Source organism: Pelobates fuscus, chromosome 13, assembly GCF_036172605.1.
Source record: "Pelobates fuscus isolate aPelFus1 chromosome 13, aPelFus1.pri, whole genome shotgun sequence".
Classification (NCBI taxonomy): domain Eukaryota; kingdom Metazoa; phylum Chordata; class Amphibia; order Anura; family Pelobatidae; genus Pelobates; species Pelobates fuscus.
Window position 1 is genome coordinate 94,299,903 of NC_086329.1, and position 23,726 is coordinate 94,323,628.

General features: G+C 44.8%; 1 protein-coding gene across 1 annotated transcript; it reads left to right on the forward strand.

Moving 5' to 3' along the window:
• Nucleotides 1–10,296: 10,296 nt before the first annotated feature.
• SDHC (succinate dehydrogenase complex subunit C) lies at nucleotides 10,297–22,829 on the forward strand. The gene is made up of 6 exons (XM_063440438.1): nucleotides 10,297–10,386; nucleotides 14,788–14,844; nucleotides 16,158–16,259; nucleotides 19,441–19,502; nucleotides 20,004–20,167; nucleotides 20,274–22,829. The coding sequence occupies exons 1-6, from the start codon at nucleotides 10,367–10,369 to the stop codon at nucleotides 20,376–20,378; spliced, it is 510 nt and encodes a 169-aa protein (XP_063296508.1). The 5' UTR covers nucleotides 10,297–10,366; the 3' UTR covers nucleotides 20,379–22,829.
• The last annotated feature ends 897 nt before the right edge of the window (nucleotides 22,830–23,726 follow it).

Here is a 23,726-nt window from a genome sequence, read left to right on the forward strand (position 1 = left end):
GTGTGCTGAGAAGTTGGTTTAAAAACCCCAGAAGGAGGCACAGTAAAGCCTTCTTGTGATCTTCTGACCAATCTGACGGCAGCGTTTGGGCAGTGGGCTAGATGCTTTGCATCTGGGCAGGGTGTGTTAGAGGGTGACATAGACTGCGAGAGGACTGATCTCAGCTATAATAGGGCATTTGTTTACTTGGGGACGTGGGCAGTGAAATAAATAGTGTGGACAGCAGAGAACAGATTGGGATGACCAAATTAAATCGTTAGAAATAGACTTAAAAAATGTGTGCGTTGTCTGAATAAACTGCACAGAAACTTACTGCTAATATTGCATCTGTATATATATACCATATGTGTGCTCTTTTGGTTAGTAGACAGCTGAGTAGCTGGTAAACATCACACTAGTCTAAGGGCTTTCTTAACCAAATCATGGAGGCATTCACTCAAATGAGAATTCAAAGTCGGCAATGCTTTCAGTCGAACTACTCTGGCCTTTCATTTCAAATTCACTTTGAGTTCTCACTTGAGTAAATAAAGTGAAACTCTCCAACTTAGCTATGGTCTGAGGGTGTCTCTTTTAGCTGAAGTGTTGCAGTTTCGTCTTTTCATGCACAACTACCTGGTTTGGGTCTCAATCACTAAACTCAAATGACACAGGGGAGACATGGGATGTCACTTAACTTGGGTGAAAAATTGACACATTTAAATTCTCAGGGGTCTGGAGTGAATGGATGTTGTATGAGAAGGACTGGGCAGATTCTTATAGGGAAGGTGCATCTTTTTAGGGGTCAACTACCAGATTCTTAGAATGCATTGGCAGATTCTCAGGATACCTAGATGAATGGTAAATGGGCATATTCTCAGAGTTATGGAGTATTCCATCGTCCCTAGTATGCCTGATATTACAAAGCCCTATTTTCTTGAAATTAGCAATTGAACAGACCATGTAATGATTTTTATGATGTTGTTAGGAATCTGTTTAGCCGCAATTAATGTGGATTTCCAGGGACCGTCCATAAACATGCTTGATTTCTGTTATCCTTTTGCCCTGGTATTTGTCCCAAACTAGAAACAAGAAGACTAAAAAGAGCATTGCAAGCACCATAATTACTACAGCACAATAGTGGTTATGGTACCAGGAGTGATCTAGTGCCCCACAAATGTAAGTCGTCTAATTGTTTGTGAATAATCTGGCTTTTTACCTCTGGCCATCTTGGCGCCAGACACCTTCTTCATTGAGACGTAAAAGCTCATCATCTGACATTTGGCGCTCTTACCGGTGGGTGCTGAAGACAGGGTTTAAAAACACATGGCACATAATACCAAGTTCATTTCTCTAAGCCGGGGCATTATGGACAACTGACAGAGGATTTACATACCGTCCAACATTTCAAATGAACTAAGAGGGACACTTTTAAGGGGGTTAGTGGGGCCTATTAACAAAAGTAACGATAGACTGATTTCTAAACGCATTCATAGAGCTCCTAGAAAAGAGGGACACAAGGATATATAGAAGAACAAAGGTGATTAGGCTCAAAATAGGGACTGTTCCGCTTAACCAGGGACACATGGGAGATATGGACTTATTTTATTCAGGGCCGGACTGGGATACAAATTAGGCCTGGGCATTTTTCAATCAGAGCGGCCCCCTAAGAAGGGGGCGGGGTCAGATAGGGTGTGTTTTGTCATCACTAATGACAAGCACGCCCCCTCTCAAAGTGAGCATGTTGGTTCAATGCACAGAGCCCCGCTGAAGAGATCAAGCATGGGAAAAAGGCCCTGTATTAGTTCTGCACAGCGCAAGCAAATGTAATAACATGCTTGCACTGTGTTTGCTTTTAACTTGTCTCTGGTGTCTCCATAAGTGGGATACCAGAGGACAAAAGGTCCAGGAAAGTGTATGGTGCATGTGTTTGGAGCCTGCTTGTGGGATTGCGAGTGGGTAGAGTGTGGCGTGGTAATGTGTAAATAGGTTGATTTCAATTGTGTTTGTGGTGTAATATGTGTGGCTAGGGGCTGTAGAGCGTGTGTGTATAATGGGCAAAGTGTTATAGGGGATGTAGCGAGTGCATGCATACGGGCTGTAGTGTGTGTATAGGTAAGGCAGTGTTTGTAGGGGTTGTAGAGATGGTGTGTTTAGAGCAGGGGTGTATTTACCCCGAGGCAAACAAGGCATTTGCCTTGGGCGGCACTTTCTGGGGGCGTCAAAAATCGCCCTGGCAAATGGTGTCTGAGTTTTGTCATGCCTAGGACAGCACAAAACCAGGATACACCACTGGTTTAGAGAATGTTGTATGTGTTTGCTTACAAGGAATGTAGTGTGTGAAGGTGGTGCAGTGTGTGTGTGTAGGAGAACTAGTGTGTAAAGGACCCAGAGTGTGTATAGGAGATTGTGTGTGTGTGTAGAGAATTAAGAGTCTATATAGGGTAAGGGATCTAGTGTGTATCTGGAGCGTAATGTGTGTAGTAGTGCAGTGAGAGGGGTGCTGTAGTGTATATATATATTTGGACATATTATATGTGTGAGGGGCGCAGTGTGTTTGGTGTGCTGTGTGTATGTGTGAGGGGTGCTGTGTGTGTCTGAGGGTGCAGTATGAGTCTGAGGGTGCAGTGTGAGTCTGAGGGTGCTTTGTGTGTCTGAGGGTCCTGTGTGTGTGTGAGGGTGACATCTGTGTCTGAGGGTGCTGTGTGTGTTTGAGGGTCCTGTGTGTGTTTGAGGGTGACGTCTGTGTCTGAGGGTGCTGTGTGAGTGAGGGTGCTGTGTGAGTGAGGGTGCTTTGTGTGAGTGAGGGTGCTGTGTGTGTCTGAGGTTGCTGTGTGTCTGAGGGGGCTGTTAGTGTGAGTGTGCTGTGTGAATATATTTTTTATTTAAATTTATATATATTTTTTTATTAATAAAAAAAAAGTTATAGGGGCCGGAGCTCAAATAGCGCGGGTCCTGCCGGGGAGATCCTGAATTCTCCCCTGCCGGCCTCGGCCCGTGGCCATCGCGGATCAGGATTACTAATTGATCCCGCACGTAGAACTGTATCACACCTAGGACTAAGGATAACGTTTAACCGGATCCTAGAATGGCCGGACTTAACGTATCCAAGAATAGTCAGAATACTTGCCGAGGTCAGGGATACAGAATCAGAAAAATAGATGAGAAAAAGACAAAAGTCATGTATACCAGAAATCAAGGAAGTCAGAACGAAGCCAAAGTCAAATACCAAAAAATCAAGATCAGGAACGCACTCTCGGATTACCATCAGGATGAAATCATGACAGGGCAATGAGAGAATGTAAAAAAGTAGTTTAAATAACCCTCCTGTTATTCCGATTGGTTGTAACCGGACTTTGACCCCAAAACGTGCGAGCGCGTGATGTCACACGCACGCTGACGTCATTACTAGTGTGGGCGGCCATGGGGCTATAAAGAGCAGCGGTCAGCATCCCTAGACATGCTGGATTTATCAGGTATCCGGGCGCATGGTTGCAGATTACCCTTAGAAACGTTTCTATGGGCAGATCAATCCATTACATTGTAGAAGAGTTACAATAAACCAACAACCCTCTGCAGATTGAATCCATTTCCCCTTCCGGCATTTTCCAGTTAATATAAGACAAGTTATAAATGTTTCTTCATGTACTAATTATCTGAGGTAAGTCAGTGACCCCGACTATTAGACCATGTACTAATTATCTGAGGTAAGTCAGTGACCCCCCCACTATTAGACCATGTACTAATTATCTGAGGTAAGTCAGTGACCCCCCACTATTAGACCATGTACTAATTATCTGAGGTAAGTCAGTAACCCCCCACTATTAGACCATGTACTAATTATCTGAGGTAAGTCAGTGACCCCCACTATTAGACCATGTACTAATTATCTGAGGTAAGTCAGTGACCCCCCCACTATTAGACCATGTAATAATTATCTGAGGTAAGTCAGTGACCCCCACTATTAGACCATGTACTAATTATCTGAGGTAAGTCAGTGACCCCCCCACTATTAGACCATGTACTAATTATCTGAGGTAAGTCAGTGACCCCCACTATTAGACCATGTACTAATTATCTGAGGTAGGTCAGTGACTCCCCCACTATTAGACCATGTACTAATTATCTGAGGTAAGTCAGTGACCCCCCCACTATAAGACCATGTACTTATTATCTGAGGTAAGTCAGTGACTCCCCCACTATTAGACCATGTACTTATTATCTGAGGTAAGTCAGTGACTCCCCCACTATTAGACCATGTACTAATTATCTGAGGTAAGTCAGTGACCCCCCCACTATAAGACCATGTACTTATTATCTGAGGTAAGTCAGTGACTCCCCCACTATTAGACCATGTACTTATTATCTGAGGTAAGTCAGTGACTCCCCCACTATTAGACCATGTACTAATTATCTGAGGTAAGTCAGTGACCCCCCCACTATTAGACCATGTACTAATTATCTGAGGTAAGTCAGTGACCCCCCCACTATTAGACCATGTACTAATTCTCTGAGGTAAGTCAGTGACTCCCCCACTATTAGACCATGTACTAATTCTCTGAGGTAAGTCAGTGACCCCCACTATTGGACCATGTACTAATTATCTGAGGTAAGTCAGTGACCCCCACTATTAGACCATGTAATAATTATCTGAGGTAAGACAGTGACCCCGACTATTAGACCATGTACTAATTATCTGAGGTAAGTCAGTAACCCCCCACTATTAGACCATGTACTAATTATCTGAGGTAAGTCAGTGACCCCCACTATTAGACCATGTACTAATTATCTGAGGTAAGTCAGTGACCCCCCCACTATTAGACCATGTACTAATTATCTGAGGTAAGTCAGTGACCCCCACTATTAGACCATGTACTAATTATCTGAGGTAAGTCAGTGACCCCCCCACTATTAGACCATGTACTAATTATCTGAGGTAAGTAAGTGACCCCCACTATTAGACCATGTACTAATTATCTGAGGTAGGTCAGTGACTCCCCCACTATTAGACCATGTACTAATTATCTGAGGTAAGTCAGTGACCCCCCCACTATAAGACCATGTACTTATTATCTGAGGTAAGTCAGTGACTCCCCCACTATTAGACCATGTACTTATTATCTGAGGTAAGTCAGTGACTCCCCCACTATTAGACCATGTACTAATTATCTGAGGTAAGTCAGTGACCCCCCCACTATTAGACCATGTACTAATTATCTGAGGTAAGTCAGTGACCCCCCCACTATTAGACCATGTACTAATTCTCTGAGGTAAGTCAGTGACTCCCCCACTATTAGACCATGTACTAATTCTCTGAGGTAAGTCAGTGACCCCCACTATTGGACCATGTACTAATTATCTGAGGTAAGTCAGTGACCCCCCACTATTAGACCATGTACTAATTATATGAGGTAAGTCAGTGACTCCCCCACTATTAGACCATGTACTAATTCTCTGAGGTAAGTCAGTGACCCCCACTATTGGACCATGTACTAATTATCTGAGGTAAGTCAGTGACCCCCCACTATTAGACCATGTACTAATTATCTGAGGTAAGTCAGTGACTCCCCCACTATTAGACCATGTACTAATTATCTGAGGTAAGTCAGTGACTCCCCCACTATTAGACCATGTACTAATTATCTGAGGTAAGTCAGTGACTCCCCCACTATTCGACCATGTACTAATTATCTGAGGTAAGTCAGTGACCCCCTACTATTAGACCATGTACTAATTATCTGAGGTAAGTCAGTGACCCCCCCACTATTAGACCATGTACTAATTATCTGAGGTAAGTCAGTGACCCCCCCACTATTAGACCCTGTACTAATTATCTGAGGTAAGTCAGTGACCCCCCCACTATTAGACCATGTACTAATTATCTGAGGTAAGTCAGTGACCCCCCCACTATTAGACCATGTACTAATTATCTGAGGTAAGTCAGTGACCCCCACTATTAGACCATGTACTAATTATCTGAGGTAAGTCAGTGACTCCCCCACTATTAGACCATGTACTAATTATCTGAGGAAAGTCAGTGACCCCCCCACTATAAGACCATGTACTTATTATCTGAGGTAAGTCAGTGATTCCCCCACTATTAGACCATGTACTTATTATCTGAGGTAAGTCAGTGACTCCCCCACTATTAGACCATGTACTAATTATCTGAGGTAAGTCAGTGACCCCCCCACTATTAGACCATGTACTAATTATCTGAGGTAAGTCAGTGACCCCCCCACTATTAGACCATGTACTAATTCTCTGAGGTAAGTCAGTGACTCCCCCACTATAAGACCATGTACTAATTCTCTGAGGTAAGTCAGTGACCCCCACTATTGGACCATGTACTAATTATCTGAGGTAAGTCAGTGACCCCCCACTATTAGACCATGTACTAATTATCTGAGGTAAGTCAGTGACTCCCCCACTATTAGACCATGTACTAATTATCTGAGGTAAGTCAGTGACTCCCCCACTATTAGACCATGTACTAATTATCTGAGGTAAGTCAGTGACTCCCCCACTATTAGACCATGTACTAATTATCTGAGGTAAGTCAGTGACCCCCCACTATTAGACCATGTACTAATTATCTGAGGTAAGTCAGTGACCCCCCCACTATTAGACCATGTACTAATTATCTGAGGTAAGTCAGTGACCCCCCCACTATTAGACCATGTACTAATTATCTGAGGTAAGTCAGTGACCCCCCCACTATTAGACCATGTACTAATTATCTGAGGTAAGTCAGTGACTCCCCCACTATTAGACCATGTACTAATTATCTGAGGTAAGTCAGTGACCCCCCACTATTAGACCATGTACTAATTATCTGAGGTAAGTCAGTGACCCCCCCACTATTAGACCATGTACTAATTATCTGAGGTAAGTCAGTGACTCCCCCACTATTAGACCATGTACTAATTATCTGAGGTACGTCAGTGACCCCCCCACTATTAGACCATGTACTAATTATCTGAGGTAAGTCAGTGACCCCCACTATTAGACCATGTACTAATTATCTGAGGTAAGTCAGTGACCCCCCACTATTAGACCATGTACTAATTATCTGAGGTAAGTCAGTGACTCCCCCACTATTAGACCATGTAATAATTATCTGAGGTAAGTCAGTGACCCCCCCACTATTAGACCATGTACTAATTATCTGAGGTAAGTCAGTGACTCCCCCACTATTAGACTATGTACTAATTATCTGAGGTAAGTCAGTGACTCCCCCACTATTAGACCATGTACTAATTATCTGTGGTAAGTCAGTGACCCCCCACTATTAGACCATGTACTAATTATCTGAGGTAAGTCAGTGACCCCCCCACTATTAGACCATGTACTAATTATCTGAGGTAAGTCAGTGATTCCCCACTATTAGACTATGTACTAATTATCTGAGGTAAGTCAGTGACTCCCCCACTATTAGACCATGTACTAATTATCTGTGGTAAGTCAGTGACCCCCCACTATTAGACCATGTACTAATTATCTGAGGTAAGTCAGTGACCCCCCCACTATTAGACCATGTACTAATTATCTGAGGTAAGTCAGTGACTCCCCCACTATTAGACTATGTACTAATTATCTGAGGTAAGTCAGTGACCCCCCACTATTAGACCATGTACTAATTATCTGAGGTAAGTCAGTGACCCCCCCACTATTAGACCATGTACTAATTATCTGAGGTAAGTCAGTGACCCCCCCACTATTAGACCATGTACTAATTATCTGAGGTAAGTCAGTGACCCCCACTATTAGACCATGTACTAATTATCTGAGGTAAGTCAGTGACCCCCCCAACTATTAGACCATGTACTAATTATCTGAGGTAAGTCAGTGACTCCCCCACTATTAGACCATGTACTAATTATCTGAGGTAAGTCAGTGACCGCCACTATTAGACCATGTACTAATTATCTGAGGTAAGTCGGTGACTCCCCCACTATTAGACCATGTACTAATTATCTGAGGTAAGTCAGTGACTCCCCCACTATTAGACCATGTACAAATTATCTGAGGTAAGTCAGTGACCCCCCACTATTAGACCATGTACTAATTATCTGAGGTAAGTCAGTGACCCCCCACTATTAGACCATGTACTAATTATCTGAGGTAAGTCAGTGACTCCCCCACTATTAGACCATGTACTAATTATCTGAGGTAAGTCAGTGACCCCCACTATTAGACCATGTACTAATTATCTGAGGTAAGTCAGTGACTCCCCCACTATTAGACCATGTACTAATTATCTGAGGTAAGTCAGTGACCCCCCCACACTATTAGACCATGTACTAATTATCTGAGGTAAGTCAGTGACCCCCCACGATTAGACCATGTACTAATTATCTGAGGTAAGTCAGTGACTCCCCCACTATTAGACCATGTAATAATTATCTGAGGTAAGACAGTGACCCCCACTATTAGACCATGTACTAATTATCTGAGGTAAGTCAGTGACCCCCCCACTATTAGACCATGTACTAATTATCTGAGGTAAGTCAGTGACCCCCCACTATTAGACCATGTACTAATTATCTGAGGTAAGTCAGTGACCCCCACTATTAGACCATGTGTTAATTATCTGAGGTAAGTCAGTGCCCCCCCCACTATTAGACCATGTACTAATTATCTGAGGTAAGTCAGTGACTCCCCCACTATTAGACCATGTACTAATTATCTGAGGTAAGTCAGTGACCCCCACTATTAGACCATGTACTAATTATCTGAGGTAAGTCAGTGACCCGCCCACTATTAGACCATGTACTAATTATCTGAGGTAAGTCAGTGACCCCCACTATTAGACCATGTACTAATTATCTGAGGTAAGTCAGTGACTCCCCCACTATTAGACCATGTACTAATTATCTGAGGTAAGTCAGTGACCCCCACTATTAGACCATGTGTTAATTATCTGAGGTAAGTCAGTGACCCCCCCACTATTAGACCATGTACTAATTATCTGAGGTAAGTCAGTGACTCCCCCACTATTAGACCATGTACTAATTATCTGAGGTAAGTCAGTGACCCCCACTATTAGACCATGTACTAATTATCTGAGGTAAGTCAGTGACCCGCCCACTATTAGACCATGTACTAATTATCTGAGGTAAGTCAGTGACCCCCCCACTATTAGACCATGTACTAATTATCTGAGGTAAGTCAGTGACCCCCACTATTAGACCATGTACTAATTATCTGAGGTAAGTCAGTGACCCCCACTATTAGACCATGTACTAATTATCTGAGGTAAGTCAGTGACCCCCACTATTAGAGCATGTTCTAATTATCTGAGGTAAGTCAGTGAACCCCACTATTAGACCATGTACGAATTATCTGAGGTAAGTCAGTGACTCCGACTATTAGACCACGTACTAATTATCTGAGGTAAGTCAGTGATTCCCCCACTATTAGACCATGTACTAATTATCTGAGGTAAGTCAGTGACTCCCCCACTATTAGACCATGTACTAATTATCTGAGGTAAGTCAGTGACCCCCCCCCACTATTAGACCATGTACTAATTATCTGAGGTAAGTCAGTGACCCCCCACTATTAGACCATGTACTAATTCTCTGAGGTAAGTCAGTGACTCCCCCACTATTAGACCATGTACTAATTATCTGAGGTAAGTCAGTGACCCCGACAATTAGACCACGTAGTAATTATCTTAGGTAAGTCAGTGACTCCCCCACTATTAGACCATGTACTAATTATCTGAGGTAAGTCAGTGACCCCGACTATTAGACCACGTAGTAATTATCTGAGGTAAGTCAGTGACTCCCCCACTATTAGACCATGTACTAATTATCTGAGGTAAGTCAGTGACTCCCCCACTATTAGACCATGTACTAATTATCTGAGGTAAGTCAGTGACCCCCCCCCCCCCCACTATTAGACCATGTACTAATTATCTGAGGTAAGTCAGTGACTCCCCCACTATTAGACCATGTACTAATTATCTGAGGTAAGTCAGTGAACCCCCCACTATTAGACCATGTACTAATTATCTGAGGTAAGTCAGTGACCCCCCACTATTAGACCATGTACTAATTATCTGAGGTAAGTCAGTGACCCCCCCACTATTAGAACATGTACTAATTATCTGAGGTAAGTCAGTGACCCCCTCTCCCATATGTTTGTAAAGGCTGGCAGAGCATCACGGGAGTTGTAGTTCCAGCACAGCTGTGGCTCTCCCCTGGCAGTGACAGCTGACCACGTGGTTTTGGCTCATTAGGGGTGACCTCACTAGCGGCTCGTGCTGAGTCCCCGCCCACTGATAGCGCGGGCCAATCAGCGTAGAGGGGGAGGGGCTGTTTTTGGCAAAGTCAAGGTTGGGAGGGAATCGCGGGGCTGTGACGTCAGTTCCAGACTGTCCAAGATGGCGTCTTTGTTATTGAGGTGACTTTTGCCTTCTGGGGGCAGTAATACCGGGGGGTGACCGGGCTGCGTGCGGGGGAGACCGGGCTCCTGGGTTAGGGCAGGGATATAGCGGGAGGACATAGCTGGACATACAGAGCAATGATTTACCAAGTGTCCTGGGTGGGAGTTAGTGTCAGAGACAATGTCAGCCATGGGGAACCTTACTGACTGTATGGGGGCAGAATCATGGCTCGCGATGGCATGGCACCCCTGGCTAGGGATGGCATGGGCACCCCTGGCTATAGATGGCATGGGCACCCCTGGCTAGGGATGGCATGGGCACCCCTGGCTATAGATGGCATGGGCACCCCTGGCTATGGATGGCATGGGCACCCCTGGCTGGGGATGGCATGGGCACCCCTGGCTGGGGATGGCATGGGCACCCCTGGCTATAGATGGCATGGGCACCCCTGGCTAGGGATGGCATGGGCACCCCTGGCTATAGATGGCATGGGCACCCCTGGCTATGGATGGCATGGGCACCCCTGGCTATGGATGGCATGGGCACCCCTGGCTGGGGATGGCATGGGCACCCCTGGCTGGGGATGGCATGGGCACCCCTGGCTATAGATGGCATGGGCACCCCTGGCTATGGATGGCATGGGCACCCCTGGCTATGGATGGCATGGGCACCCCTGGCTATGGATGGCATGGGCACCCCTGGCTATGGATGGCATGGGCACCCCTGGCTATGGATGGAATGGGCACCCCTGGCTATGGATGGCATGGGCACCCCTGACTGGAGATGGCATGGGCACCCCTGGCTATGGATGGCATGGGCACCCCTGGCTATGGATGGCATGGGCACCCCTGGCTATGGATGGCATTGGCACCCCTGGCTATGGATGGCATTGGCACCCCTGGCTATGGATGGCATGGGCACCCCTGGCTATGGATGGCATGGGCACCCCTGGCTATGGATGGCATGGGCACCCCTGGCTATGGATGGCATGGGCACCCCTGACTGGAGATGGCATGGGCACCCCTGGCTATGGATGGCATGGGCACCCCTGGCTATGGATGGCATGGGCACCCCTGGCTATGGATGGCATGGGCACCCCTGGCTATGGATGGCATGGGCACCCCTGGCTATGGATGGCATGGGCACCCCTGGCTATGGATGGCATGGGCACCCCTGGCTATGGATGGCATGGGCACCCCTGGCTATGGATGGCATGGGCACCCCTGGCTATGGATGGCATGGGCACCCCTGGCTATGGATGGCATGGGCACCCCTGGCTATGGATGGCATGGGCACCCCTGGCTATGGATGGCATGGGCACCCCTGGCTATGGATGGCATGGGCACCCCTGGCTATGGGTGGCATGGGCACCCCTGGCTATGGGTGGCATGGGCACCCCTGGCTATGGGTGGCATGGGCACCCCTGGCTATGGGTGGCATGGGCACCCCTGGCTATGGGTGGCATGGGCACCCCTGGCTATGGGTGGCATGGGCACCCCTGGCTATGGGTGGCATGGGCACCCCTGGCTATGGGTGGCATGGGCACCCCTGGCTATGGGTGGCATGGGCACCCCTGGCTATGGGTGGCATGGGCACCCCTGGCTATGGGTGGCATGGGCACCCCTGGCTATGGGTGGCATGGGCACCCCTGGCTATGGGTGGCATGGGCACCCCTGGCTATGGGTGGCATGGGCACCCCTGGCTATGGGTGGCATGGGCACCCCTGGCTATGGGTGGCATGGGCACCCCTGGCTATGGGTGGCATGGGCACCCCTGGCTATGGGTGGCATGGGCACCCCTGGCTATGGGTGGCATGGGCACCCCTGGCTATGGGTGGCATGGGCACCCCTGGCTATGGGTGGCATGGGCACCCCTGGCTATGGGTGGCATGGGCACCCCTGGCTATGGGTGGCATGGGCACCCCTGGCTGGAGATTGCATGGGCACCCCTGGCTATGGATGGCATGGGCACCCCTGGCTATGGATGGCATGGGCACCCCTGGCTATGGATGGCATGGGCACCCCTGGCTATGGATGGCATGGGCACCCCTGGCTATGGGTGGCATGGGCACCCCTGGCTATGGGTGGCATGGGCACCCCTGGCTATGGATGGCATGGGCACCCCTGGCTATGGATGGCATGGGCACCCCTGGCTATGGATGGCATGGGCACCCCTGGCTATGGATGGCATGGGCACCCCTGGCTATGGATGGCATGGGCACCCCTGGCTATGGATGGCATGGGCACCCCTGGCTATGGATGGCATGGGCACCCCTGGCTATGGATGGCATGGGCACCCCTGGCTATGGATGGCATGGGCACCCCTGGCTATGGATGGCATGGGCACCCCTGGCTATGGATGGCATGGGCACCCCTGACTGGAGATGGCATGGGCACCCCTCGCTATGGATGGCATGGGCACCCCTGGCTATGGATGGCATGGGCACCCCTGACTGGAGATTGCATGGGCACCCCTGGCTATGGATGGCATGGGCACCCCTGGCTATGGATGGCATGGGCACCCCTGGCTAGGGATGTCATGGGCACCCCTGGCTAGGGATGTCATGGGCACCCCTGGCTAGGGATGTCATGGGCACCCCTGGCTAGGGATGTCATGGGCACCCCTGGCTAGGGATGTCATGGGCACCCCTGGCTAGGGATGTCATGGGCACCCCTGGCTAGGGATGTCATGGGCACCCCTGGCTAGGGATGTCATGGGCACCCCTGGCTAGGGATGTCATGGGCACCCCTGACTAGGGATGTCATGGGCACCCCTGACTATTGATGTAATTGGCACCCCTTGCTGGGGATGTCATGGGCACCCCTGGCTGGGGATGTCATGGGCACCCCTGGCTGGGGATGTCATGGGCACCCCTGGCTGGGGATGTCATGGGCACCCCTGGCTGGGGATGTCATGGGCACCCCTGGCTGGGGATGTCATGGGCACCCCTGGCTGGGGATGTCATGGGCACCCCTGGCTGGGGATGTCATGGGCACCCCTGGCTGGGGATGTCATGGGCACCCCTGGCTGGGGATGTCATGGGCACCCCTGGCTGGGGATGTCATGGGCACCCCTGGCTGGGGATGTCATGGGCACCCCTGGCTGGGGATGTCATGGGCACCCCTGGCTGGGGATGTCATGGGCACCCCTGGCTAGGGATGGCATGGGTATCCCTGATTATTGATGGCATGGGCACCCCTGGCTAGGGATGGCATGGGTATCCCTGATTATTGATGGCATGGGCACCCCTGGCTGGGGATGGCATGGGCACCCCTGGCTGGGGATGGCATGGGCACCCCTGGCTGGGGATGGCATGGGCACCCCTGGCTGGGGATGGCATGGGCACCCCTGGCTGGGGATGGCATGGGCACCCCTGGCTGGGGATGGCATGGGCACCCCTGGCTGGGGATGGCATGGGCACCCCTGGCTGGGGATGGCATGGGCACCCCTGGCTGGGGATGGCATGGGCACCCCTGGCTGGGGATGGCATGGGCACCCCTGGCTGAAACAGGGGTAGCACTGGATAGGGAGAGGTAATGGTCAGGATATGGGTATTACAGGGTAGAGAAGGCTTATAGTGTCAGAGGAATGGGTATCAATAGGTATGGACAAGGTTATAGTGTCAGAGGCATGGGTATCAATAGGTATGGACAAGGTTATAGTGGCAGACGAATGATTGCCACTGGTTTGGGAGGGCTGTAGTGGCAGGGGCAAGAGTAATGCCTGGGACTTGGCATATAGTGACATGTAAGGGCTGGGGTATAGTGACAAGGGCAAACATCTCTCAATAGTGACTGATGTTTATTATGGTGGAGGCATTAGAGTGTATCTGATTAGGGGTATGAATATTGTGTATCTTTGAGTAGGGCCTGTATTTTAGTTGAAGGGCATACAAGTATGTAGTGACATTGATTGGAGTGCATCACTGGGTACAGCAATATAGTGATTCTTGCTGAAGTGAATTTCCATATGTAGAAGCAGGGTTATTGTGGGGGGGGGGGGGGAGTAGGAATATAGTGACAAAGGGTAGGGAACTACTAAATAGGAACTTAAGTATACTCCTTGCTAATAAGACTTTACATATGAGTACTGACAAACTGTAATTGTGGGCACAGTTGTACATGTCAGAGAAATGTTGTATGAAATGACACAAATAAATACACCTTTTAAAATACGTATTAAAGACTGTGTGGTAAGTGGTGACATGCATGTAAGAGCAGATGGCTCCAGATACACTCTATTGATACCAGGGGGGGAAAGCCCCTGTGTTCCTGTAAAGATAGTGTCAGGACCAAGTGCTGGGAATGGTGGAGATCTGTGCAATCACGGGTCTGGTGTACTGAGGAAGGAATCCCTTAAAAACGAAATCAAAGACCTCTACATAAATCTGCATTCTGACCTGACTTTCTATGTTGCAGGCATGCAGGCCGTCAGTGTCTCCGTACCCAATTCAGACCTGTCTTCTGCATGAAACAGTAAGTAGGAGAGCTGTCAACCTTTCAGAATGCGGGTTCCTTTGAGCAGTTTAGCGTTTATACAGTCCATCCTATATTCTGCGAAAACCTACCAGTATTGCCATATTCAGGAGTTTTTTCAGTTTTTTTTCGGAGCCTTGAAAAACTGAGATTACTACTTGCTTGTTACACGCAATTTAGACTAGAGGTACAGTAACTTGGGCGAATGGTTTAATAAAGAATTTGAAACTCTGGTTTATGGAAGGACTGGAACTAAGTGACCATTAATCTTTCCCACACCCAGATAAATTGGTTAGAGCATTACTGAGCTAGGAAAGGAAGCACCAAACACAACTGTGCCTCTGTATCATTACTGGAGTAAAGGTCTCCAGTTTGCTTAGCCTTGATCAATACTAGTTTATCAAGAAAGTTGATTTTAGTGTCATACAAAAGCGCATGCAATAGATTGACTCCTTAAAAGGTTGGACTGTAATATCCCAATGTACCCACTATTTTTAATCCTGTTTCAGTGTAAAGGATTTTGTTTAAGCTGTAATACATTTACTCCAACTCTTTTTAGCCAAACTACTAACTTAATGTAGAATATTCTACATTCGGTACCCCCCTTGTGATATTAAAAAAAGTGGAATCCAGCACCAGGTGAGGCTAGTTTTGGTGCCTTCCAGTCACGGCTTGACGTCACTCCTTCCACCTCTGTGGTCCAATCAAATTCTTTTCATGCATGCGCTCTGAGCCAGAGTGGGTATAGAGTGGTGCATGGACAATGGAGGGGGAAAAAAAAGAATAGCTGGTAATGGAGAGAGCGTGCTGAGGGTGGGATTCCTCTAGCAAGTGCACTCCCAGCGCTGCTTCAAGGTTAGGAACTGATAACATCTGTTGCCACGGCATTGTGTGTACAGCCAACAGACCTATTTTTTTGCATAAGATTTACATTGGGCCGTCTGTAACAGAGATCCAAGCTCCCCAAGTCATGTGTGTTGAGGCTCAACTAGCTCCCGGAACAAAAGTGCAAATATGTCTGTATGTTCAGTGTTTTAAGCAGAAATACTGCACGTACAGATTCATACCACCACGACCACTTCTAAAAGCAAAAGTAGTTGGAGTAACATGTTAAATATAGATTTAATGATTTCCATCTGTTTAGTCTGGTTATAGGGACCTTTTACCATCTGACATCTCTAGAATATTGGTTCTCTTTAATGGGGTTCACCAATTTAGGGTTAAAAATGAGCTTTTCTTGTATTCGTAATCCGCAGCTCTGATTGTTCCTTTATGATCAACTATAGAATACACTAACATTCTCCTCTTATCAGTGCTGTGCCCATGGGGACTTCAGCCCAGCAGGAGATGGATCGCTACTGGGCCAAAAACACACGTCTCAGTCGCCCGTTGTCTCCTCACATTACAATCTATGGGTAAGTGGTTGAACTTTATATTCTGCAATAATTACCAACATCGGTTGATGGAAGTGCAGAAATAAGCCTTTTGCTCTTTTAAGGTGACATTAAACATTATCTTTTATTTGAAAGGGGAGCTATAATTTGTTATAATTTTTTATATTTTCTAGTCTATTTTACTAAAGTGTGAATGGCCCTGCAGCAAATGGGGAAAATAGAAAATCTATTTTGCTCTGTATGGGGAACTTTGGAAATCCTGGCCCCTATATTAATTATCCAATCTATATTGCTGCTAGTGTTGCCTCTCAAGAGAAATTACAGGGCAAGTCTTACGTGTCAGATCATTCTAACTCACAATTCAAAGCATGAAAATGCCTTTATAAATGCTTTACCAACCTTGAATTTTTTACCGGAGCCCTGCATGGGCACAAATTGATTTTTTTGAAATTTTATTTTTTTATGGACAATAGAGTACCCCCACCCACTGATTATTTTATAGCCCCCAGCTGCCACACAAGGGTGGATATGCTGCCAACTGAAGCATGACTCTCACATACATAAACCCCTTATTGCTCCTTGTAGCCATTCATTTTATTCCCCCACATTGCTCCTTCATGGCTCCCATCTTGTGTCCACCCCCTAGATTGTCAGAAACCATACTTGCTTTCTTCGTGGTGGCGGCTGCTGTCGCCGTCTGTTCAGCTTCTATAAGCTGCGAGTGTGTTTCAGCACTTGCTTTGAGTTTTAGAACTTTCCCTGTTTTGCAGAAATGTACCTCAGACTGAGATAGCTGCTCAGGGCCCCCAAAAGGGCGATTCCGAAACCTGTGTCAACACCTTCAACTTGAGAAAACCACACGGGGTCCCTCGAATACTAATCCTTTGTTGAAGCACAATTGTGGGATAATATAAAAGGGAAAGTCTAGCTGGGCCACAGACGCTGCCAATGCAGCCTTACAAGTGAAAACACTGCCCTTTCTGATAAACATTTTGTAATGTGCAGGCCTGCTAGTGAAAGTCAATGAAACAGCCCTCAGGTGGAAACAGATTCTACTATTGAAATACATCAGAATGCAGAGTATTCCGATGCTGGACGCCGTCCTTGAACATGCTCTTAGATTAGATTGTTCATGGAGCACTTTTACATGAACGGTAGCTGAATATTCTTTAATGAATAGACTTATATATAGTGATAACGCAATATAACACAGCAGAAAGATCGGTATCCTCTCAAACAAACCAAAAACTAAACGAATATCTGTCAGATGTAACATATCCAACAGACACAAAATCAAACAAAGTGTGCTCTTTTAATAGCCAGGCAAACTGTGCGAGATTCCTGTCCAATGTATTGGCAACTCCTGCTGACAAGCCTGGGTACTCGCTCTGAACCCACTGCTCTGTATGTGGGCTGTGAATGTAGACATGGGATGTATGTCTTAACCTCTACCTTCTACTACTGTGTCTATTGATATAAGGAGAAAATAAAATCTGTGTATGGGGAAAATAATGCCATAAACTTGGGCATACAACAATGAAGGAAAGCGAAAATCTGTGTTTAATTTTGATGTCAGCAGAACCCCAACGTGGTGTTTTTGTTTTTTGCTTTACCGTTGTATATTGATAGATTGTAAGCTTGTTTGAGCAGGGCCTTCTTCACATCTGGGCTCTGTCGTTATGTTGTATGTAAATTCCACGTTGTCAGCTAGCCCCATTCTATAATTAAGCACACCTGTTGGCTCTCTGCTACTAACAAAACCAATCTCTTTTAATTATTTTTTTTGTTTTGGACTAGAGCTGAAAATATGATATGCTCACAAATAATGTAACAAATATATGACCCATTTGTGTTTGTAAAATGCTATGTTTTTGTCATAACCTCTAATATGCTATTGCGATCTGTCTAGCCCTCTCGAATGACTTGGAGAGACAAGGCTGAACAAACTATACTATATTTATAATGTTATAGCTTCAATCTTCTGTTCTCAAAACCAAGCTGATGATTTTCCATGTTTGATTCCATTGTACAGCTCTAACGCTGGAAATTCCTCTCCTTTTGCAGACACAGAGTGGGCATTTGCTACCCAAGGATAAAGAAAGCATTCTTTTCAACCCCAACCCTCCCTCTTTTCTCTTCTCACTGCTCTGTGCTTTTTTCCCCACTAGGCTTTTTCTGCCAAAATCTGCCATTCAACCACCCGCTCAAATACCAGCTCCCCACGGCAGCATGAATAACTCTGCTATCTAGGGAGCCGGGGTGAGAAGCGTGCACTCTGCATCTCCCCCCTCGGGCACATTCCTGCCACATTCTCTTGAAGCCCCTGCTCAGAATGTGCTAACACGGCTTCACTGGGCACCGTCCGAAGCAGCTTGTGCCTGCTGTGCCACCCACCACTTTATGTTGATAGAAAATGTTATGTTTTAACCCAACTACCCCAATCTCTTTTTGGTTTTCCTCAATAAAGCCTCTTGATTCATAATTAATGATCAAATAAAAATAAAATGATTACATTAAAATGTAACACTGCAATACTGGCCAGCGTTATTAATGTTTCTGTAAAATATATAGTTCACTAGTTCTAGCGACCGTTTATTTTCAACTTGTGTTTACCAGACTGACACAAATGTCTGCTGCTACCTAGAGCCAAATCTCTACACTTTTTTTTTTTTTTTTAATATTAACACGCACCTCAATGACACAACTAGTCGTAACTCAATACTTATTAATGTCTTAAATGTCATCATTCATTACTGGGTTCATATTTGTTACAGTTTTCCTTTGCTTTTTGCTTGCTGCCTGTCCAGACACTGGGTTTAAACCTTTCACTTAAAGCCCAATGTTCAATGCATGTGTATAACGTTGGTATGTAACTGTCTACTCTACTTCTAGACCCCTAGAAGTTTAGCACCGTCCTACAGCACTTTATCAACCTGTAGAAGTTCTAAAGCATCATAATGAACCTGAAATATCTATTCCAGTCCGTTAAAACACTGTATATACAGTACTAACCGTGGGTTAAGAGAGAGACTTCAAGAATTCCAAGTATGGTCAAAGTTTCAGTGTGAACATTTCTTGAAAAATTTCAATTAATTTTTATATTGCGGTATGGAGGGCTATATTGATTTTATTTTTCATTATCCGAAATATTTGAATATTGTTTTAAATGCCCTCTTCTAATTCCTTATGTTCTCTGTTGCAGGTGGTCATTACCAATGATGATGTCTATCACACACAGAGGCACCGGAGTAGGGCTGAGTCTTGGTGAGAACTTTTCTTAAACCTGGTATTCGTTGCCCTATTGTGTATAACGAAATGATTAGACCGAATTTTACTTTTCCAGTTAATGCTGTTAATTTTGTTTAGCTTGGCTTCAGACGTTTTCATTAAAAAAACCAAAAACAAATTCTAGACCTGATATTAAACCAACAACCGAAAATAAGATCAGAGTTTTTTTAAACACCTTCATAATTGGTATATGGTGTAATAATGTATTAATGAACCTCCTGTGTCCTTATATTTAATATTGCCCTGCTCCGTGCATAGTGTGTTCCTGTATATATGTTGCTTCTGATTAAGGAGTTTTGTTTTATTCTTGACAAAATATTGCCTTCTCTAGAATTTTTTTTAATTTGAAGGGACACTCTATAAGCATTTAAACCATTAGTTATGTGGGTTATTATTCTAAAGGAATTCTAGTTGTGTTGAGACGGAATGAATATATACTTCCCTGTCTAATGATTCTTTCTTGACTTCTTACCCCAGGTGTGTCTTTGTTTGGATTAGCTGCTTTAGCTCTTCCTGGAGACTTTGCCTCATACCTGGAACTGATTAAGTCCTTAAGTATGGGGCCAGCTCTGATCTACTCAGCTAAATTTGCCTTGGCGTTCCCTTTTACGTTCCACACCTGGAATGGGATAAGACATTTGGTGAGTACATTCTGTGTGAAATTTGGGAGCATGGCCAATTCCAATGTGCTGGTGGTTCCACGAGGTCCATGTGATTTATGACCATCCTTTGTTTGTTTCCCTGCAGATTTGGGACTTGGGCAAATGTTTGAAGATCCCCCAGGTGCAGCAGTCTGGAATCATCGTACTGGCTCTAACGCTCCTCTCCTCTGCCAGTATTGCCGCCATATGATTGAACACCTCCGGTGATAAAACAACACCCATCATTAAATTCACAAATTAATTTAACATATCGGCAACTTTTTCTTAAATTGCCTCTCCAAGCAATTATTTAAATTGAACAAAACTTTAAAAATACATATATACATTTTTTTTTTTTTTACTTCCGTTTATGGAATGAGTTGGATGGTTTATTCCCCACATTCAATAACTCCAATGTAGATACAATCTAAAAGGCTGAATCCTTCTCACAATGTTTCCTAGTATAAGGCTAACTGATGCTTTCACTCCTGCAGTGTAAAGTGCAAAGTTAGACACAAAGTATTTTCGGCTCAAAAGGTGAACCGAATCCTGTTCTTGTTAGTATCATCGACCTTGAAAGTGTGTCTGTTGGAAAGCAGGTAGAATTTGGACTCTGTACAGAAATGATTGTTACAATCACCTGCTACACTCTAACTTTACAAACTTTCCAGCAAAGCTACTGATACAACTATACCAGTTACCAAAAGGAAACTTCTTGTTAGATGTTCCCCATATTGTCAGTATGTGTAACTCGGACCTCTATTTACACACATTATGCAGTTTTCAAAGGGACATACTAATATTTGTCTTTGTTTTAATAGTCTAGGTTAGAAAATGACAGGGTTCCGTTCCCTTGGGTTTCCCTTCTGAAAAGGGAATCTAGAATATTGGGAGACATTTCTCTCGCTCTTCACGTGAAACGTTAGGGGGTTACTTTTTGATATAAAATCAAAGTGTCCTAGTAACATTTAATGTGTCATCGCTACTGGCTAGCATTGCAGCCTTTTCAAATGATTTGCCATCTTGTTAACTGCTAAAACTTGGTTTTGTTCAGATGAGGGATCGCAGATAGGACAAGGAACTTTTTTTTATTTTTTATTTGCCCTCTTCCTATTGTAGAGAGTTTCTGTTTTTTGCAATGAGGGACAACTAGTTCTTTGTCCAGACTATAAAGTGGGAAGTATATTTAAATTCCAGCAAGATCTGTGTGGGAAATGTGGAAAGGGCAGATAAAATGCTCTGTTATAGATTTAGATGCTAAAATCTGATCTCAGATGCAACGATGATTCACTGTAACAGTTGTCTTTAAACTAGTCTTAAGAACCACAGATGGTGTTTAGCTTTAGTGGTATCCTTGCAGGAGCAAGATTGAGAACAATTCCTACTCCTGGATCATTAGGGGTTCTTGGACTGGATTGAGAAGCCCAGTCTTTGAACATAGACTTGATCATTAGGGGGAATCCCTTTCATTCTATTGACCAGATCTATGCATCCTTAAAGGTGCTTTATTACTGTGCTGCAGTGAATGTTATGAGCTGTATCCTGTCTGGTCACGAATTTAAAAAGTTAAAGGGACACTATAGTCTCCAAAACAACTGTAGCTTAATGAAGCAGTTTTGGTGTATAGAACATGCCCCTGCAGCCTCACTGCTCAATTCTCTGCCATTTAGGAGTTTCATCACTTTGTTTATGAACCCTAGTCACACCTCCCTGCATGTGAATTATACAGCCTTCATAAAAACTTCCTGTAAAGAGTTATCTAATGTTTATCCTTCCTTTATTGCAAGTTCTATTTAATTTAGATTTTCTTTCCCCTGCTATGTTAATAGCTTGCTAGACCCTGCAAGACCCTCTTGTATGTGATTAAAGTTCAATTTGCAGAGCAAGAGATACAATTGTTTAAGGTAAATTACATCTGATTGAAAGTGAAACTTTTTTTTTCTTTTTTCATGCAGGCTCTGTCATTCAGAGCCAGGGGAGGTGTGGCAATGGCTGCATAAACAGAAACCAAGTGATTTAACTCCTAAAATGTAGTGAAACCTGAGAGGCATGATCTATACACTAAAACTGCTTCATTAAGCTAAAGTTGTTTAGGTGACTACAGTGTCCCTTTAACTCTTTCCATGACCGTGTGCGTTCAATATTGACTTCATCCTCCTCTACTCGATCTTATCAGTTGATTGATGACAAACATGAATTTTGTTTTTGGTTGCAATCCTTAGATCATTGTGCTTGGAAAGCCATCTATTTTAGTGGTCTAACTCTTATTGTCTTGTCCAAAGGGAATCCCCTAAAACTATAGTGTCTCTGTATACTTGAGAAGGGAATATTAGCATTGAAAGTGTTTTGGGCCAATCAGGGACCTTGGCTCTCGCTCCATAAACATTCTGTTGTGCTTATATGGTTATTTTAGAACAGGTCATTGATACATGCCGTCCTCCACTTTTAATGGAAAGTCACTCGACACAACACACCCGTAACTATTCTGTGATCAGTATGGTGTAGTGCAATTAGTTCTACTTGCGTGACACATTATCAGGTCGGGTTAACTTTTTACTTTATTTTTTTCCCCTTCAACATTGATTAGAAAAGTTCTAATTGTTTAAACCACATTTTTCTGTAAAACACAAAAATATATTCTTTAATAAAAAAGAGAAATGTTTATTTTTGCTTCCTTTGTTTTTAATTGTGTGCTTCCCTCGTGATTTAGGACAAAAGGTTTGTTGTTTTTGTAAAATCCATAATAAGTCATTGTGTGCAATAGGAATGTGTAACATGCACTGTTTTTCTCCCACTGTCTGTTCCATTGTGTTTTTTTGTTTTGTTAAAGTGACAGTGTGCAGAATGACAGCTGATCGGTATTAGGCCAAGCTTTTCTTCTTTAAGAAATGTAATTGCATGTTTTATGTGCAGGGTAATGGTTATGTGCTCTCCAGCTGTAAATATCCCTGACTCATTTAAGTATGTCATGTGTGTTAAAACCCCTAGTTACAGAGATGTGTTCTTTACACACTGAACAAGATGACATTATTGGTTTTTCTGGTGACTGTTACATTTTATAAGAATTTCTGTTTATAGAAGCTGTCTTTGTACTGACAACTTGGTACGGGGTTAGCCTATAGATATCGCTCCTGCTGTTTACCGCTAAACTTATAATCCTGCCCTCATCCAGCTTGCTCAAATGATGTGGTATGAAGTATTGAAATTAATGCGCTTGACTAAATGATGCTGGGAGATAGAATCTCATAGAGAGGTTTGCATCACTGGGTACTTAACGTTTAAAATTATGTTAAAGGGCACCTGTCATGTCCAACAAAAATGATGCTTATTAGATTGTGCATACGATTCTATCTATACATTGTGCTAGTAGTTTTGTTAGCAAATGTATGGATCAGGAGGAAAACAAAACATTTAAAAATAGTTTTTTTTTTTTTTTTTTCTGTCAGTTGGTGCCAAGGCATTGACTGATAATGGTTCAGAAAAGGTCCATCAGCTCTCCACCCATAGCAACCGCAGCGCATGAAGCCAGTGTACTGACGTAATTTGCCCTGCTTTGGGG

What these genes read in the sequence shown, in the direction of transcription:
- SDHC (XM_063440438.1), top strand. Translation starts at nt 10,367, where the DNA reads ATGGCGTCTTTGTTATTGAG. An exon ending in CCTGTCTTCTGCATGAAACA is followed by an intron (nt 14,845 to 16,157) that starts GTAAGTAGGAGA and finishes TCCTCTTATCAG; the next exon opens with TGCTGTGCCCATGGGGACTT. An exon ending in GGAATGGGATAAGACATTTG is followed by an intron (nt 20,168 to 20,273) that starts GTGAGTACATTC and finishes GTTTCCCTGCAG; the next exon opens with ATTTGGGACTTGGGCAAATG.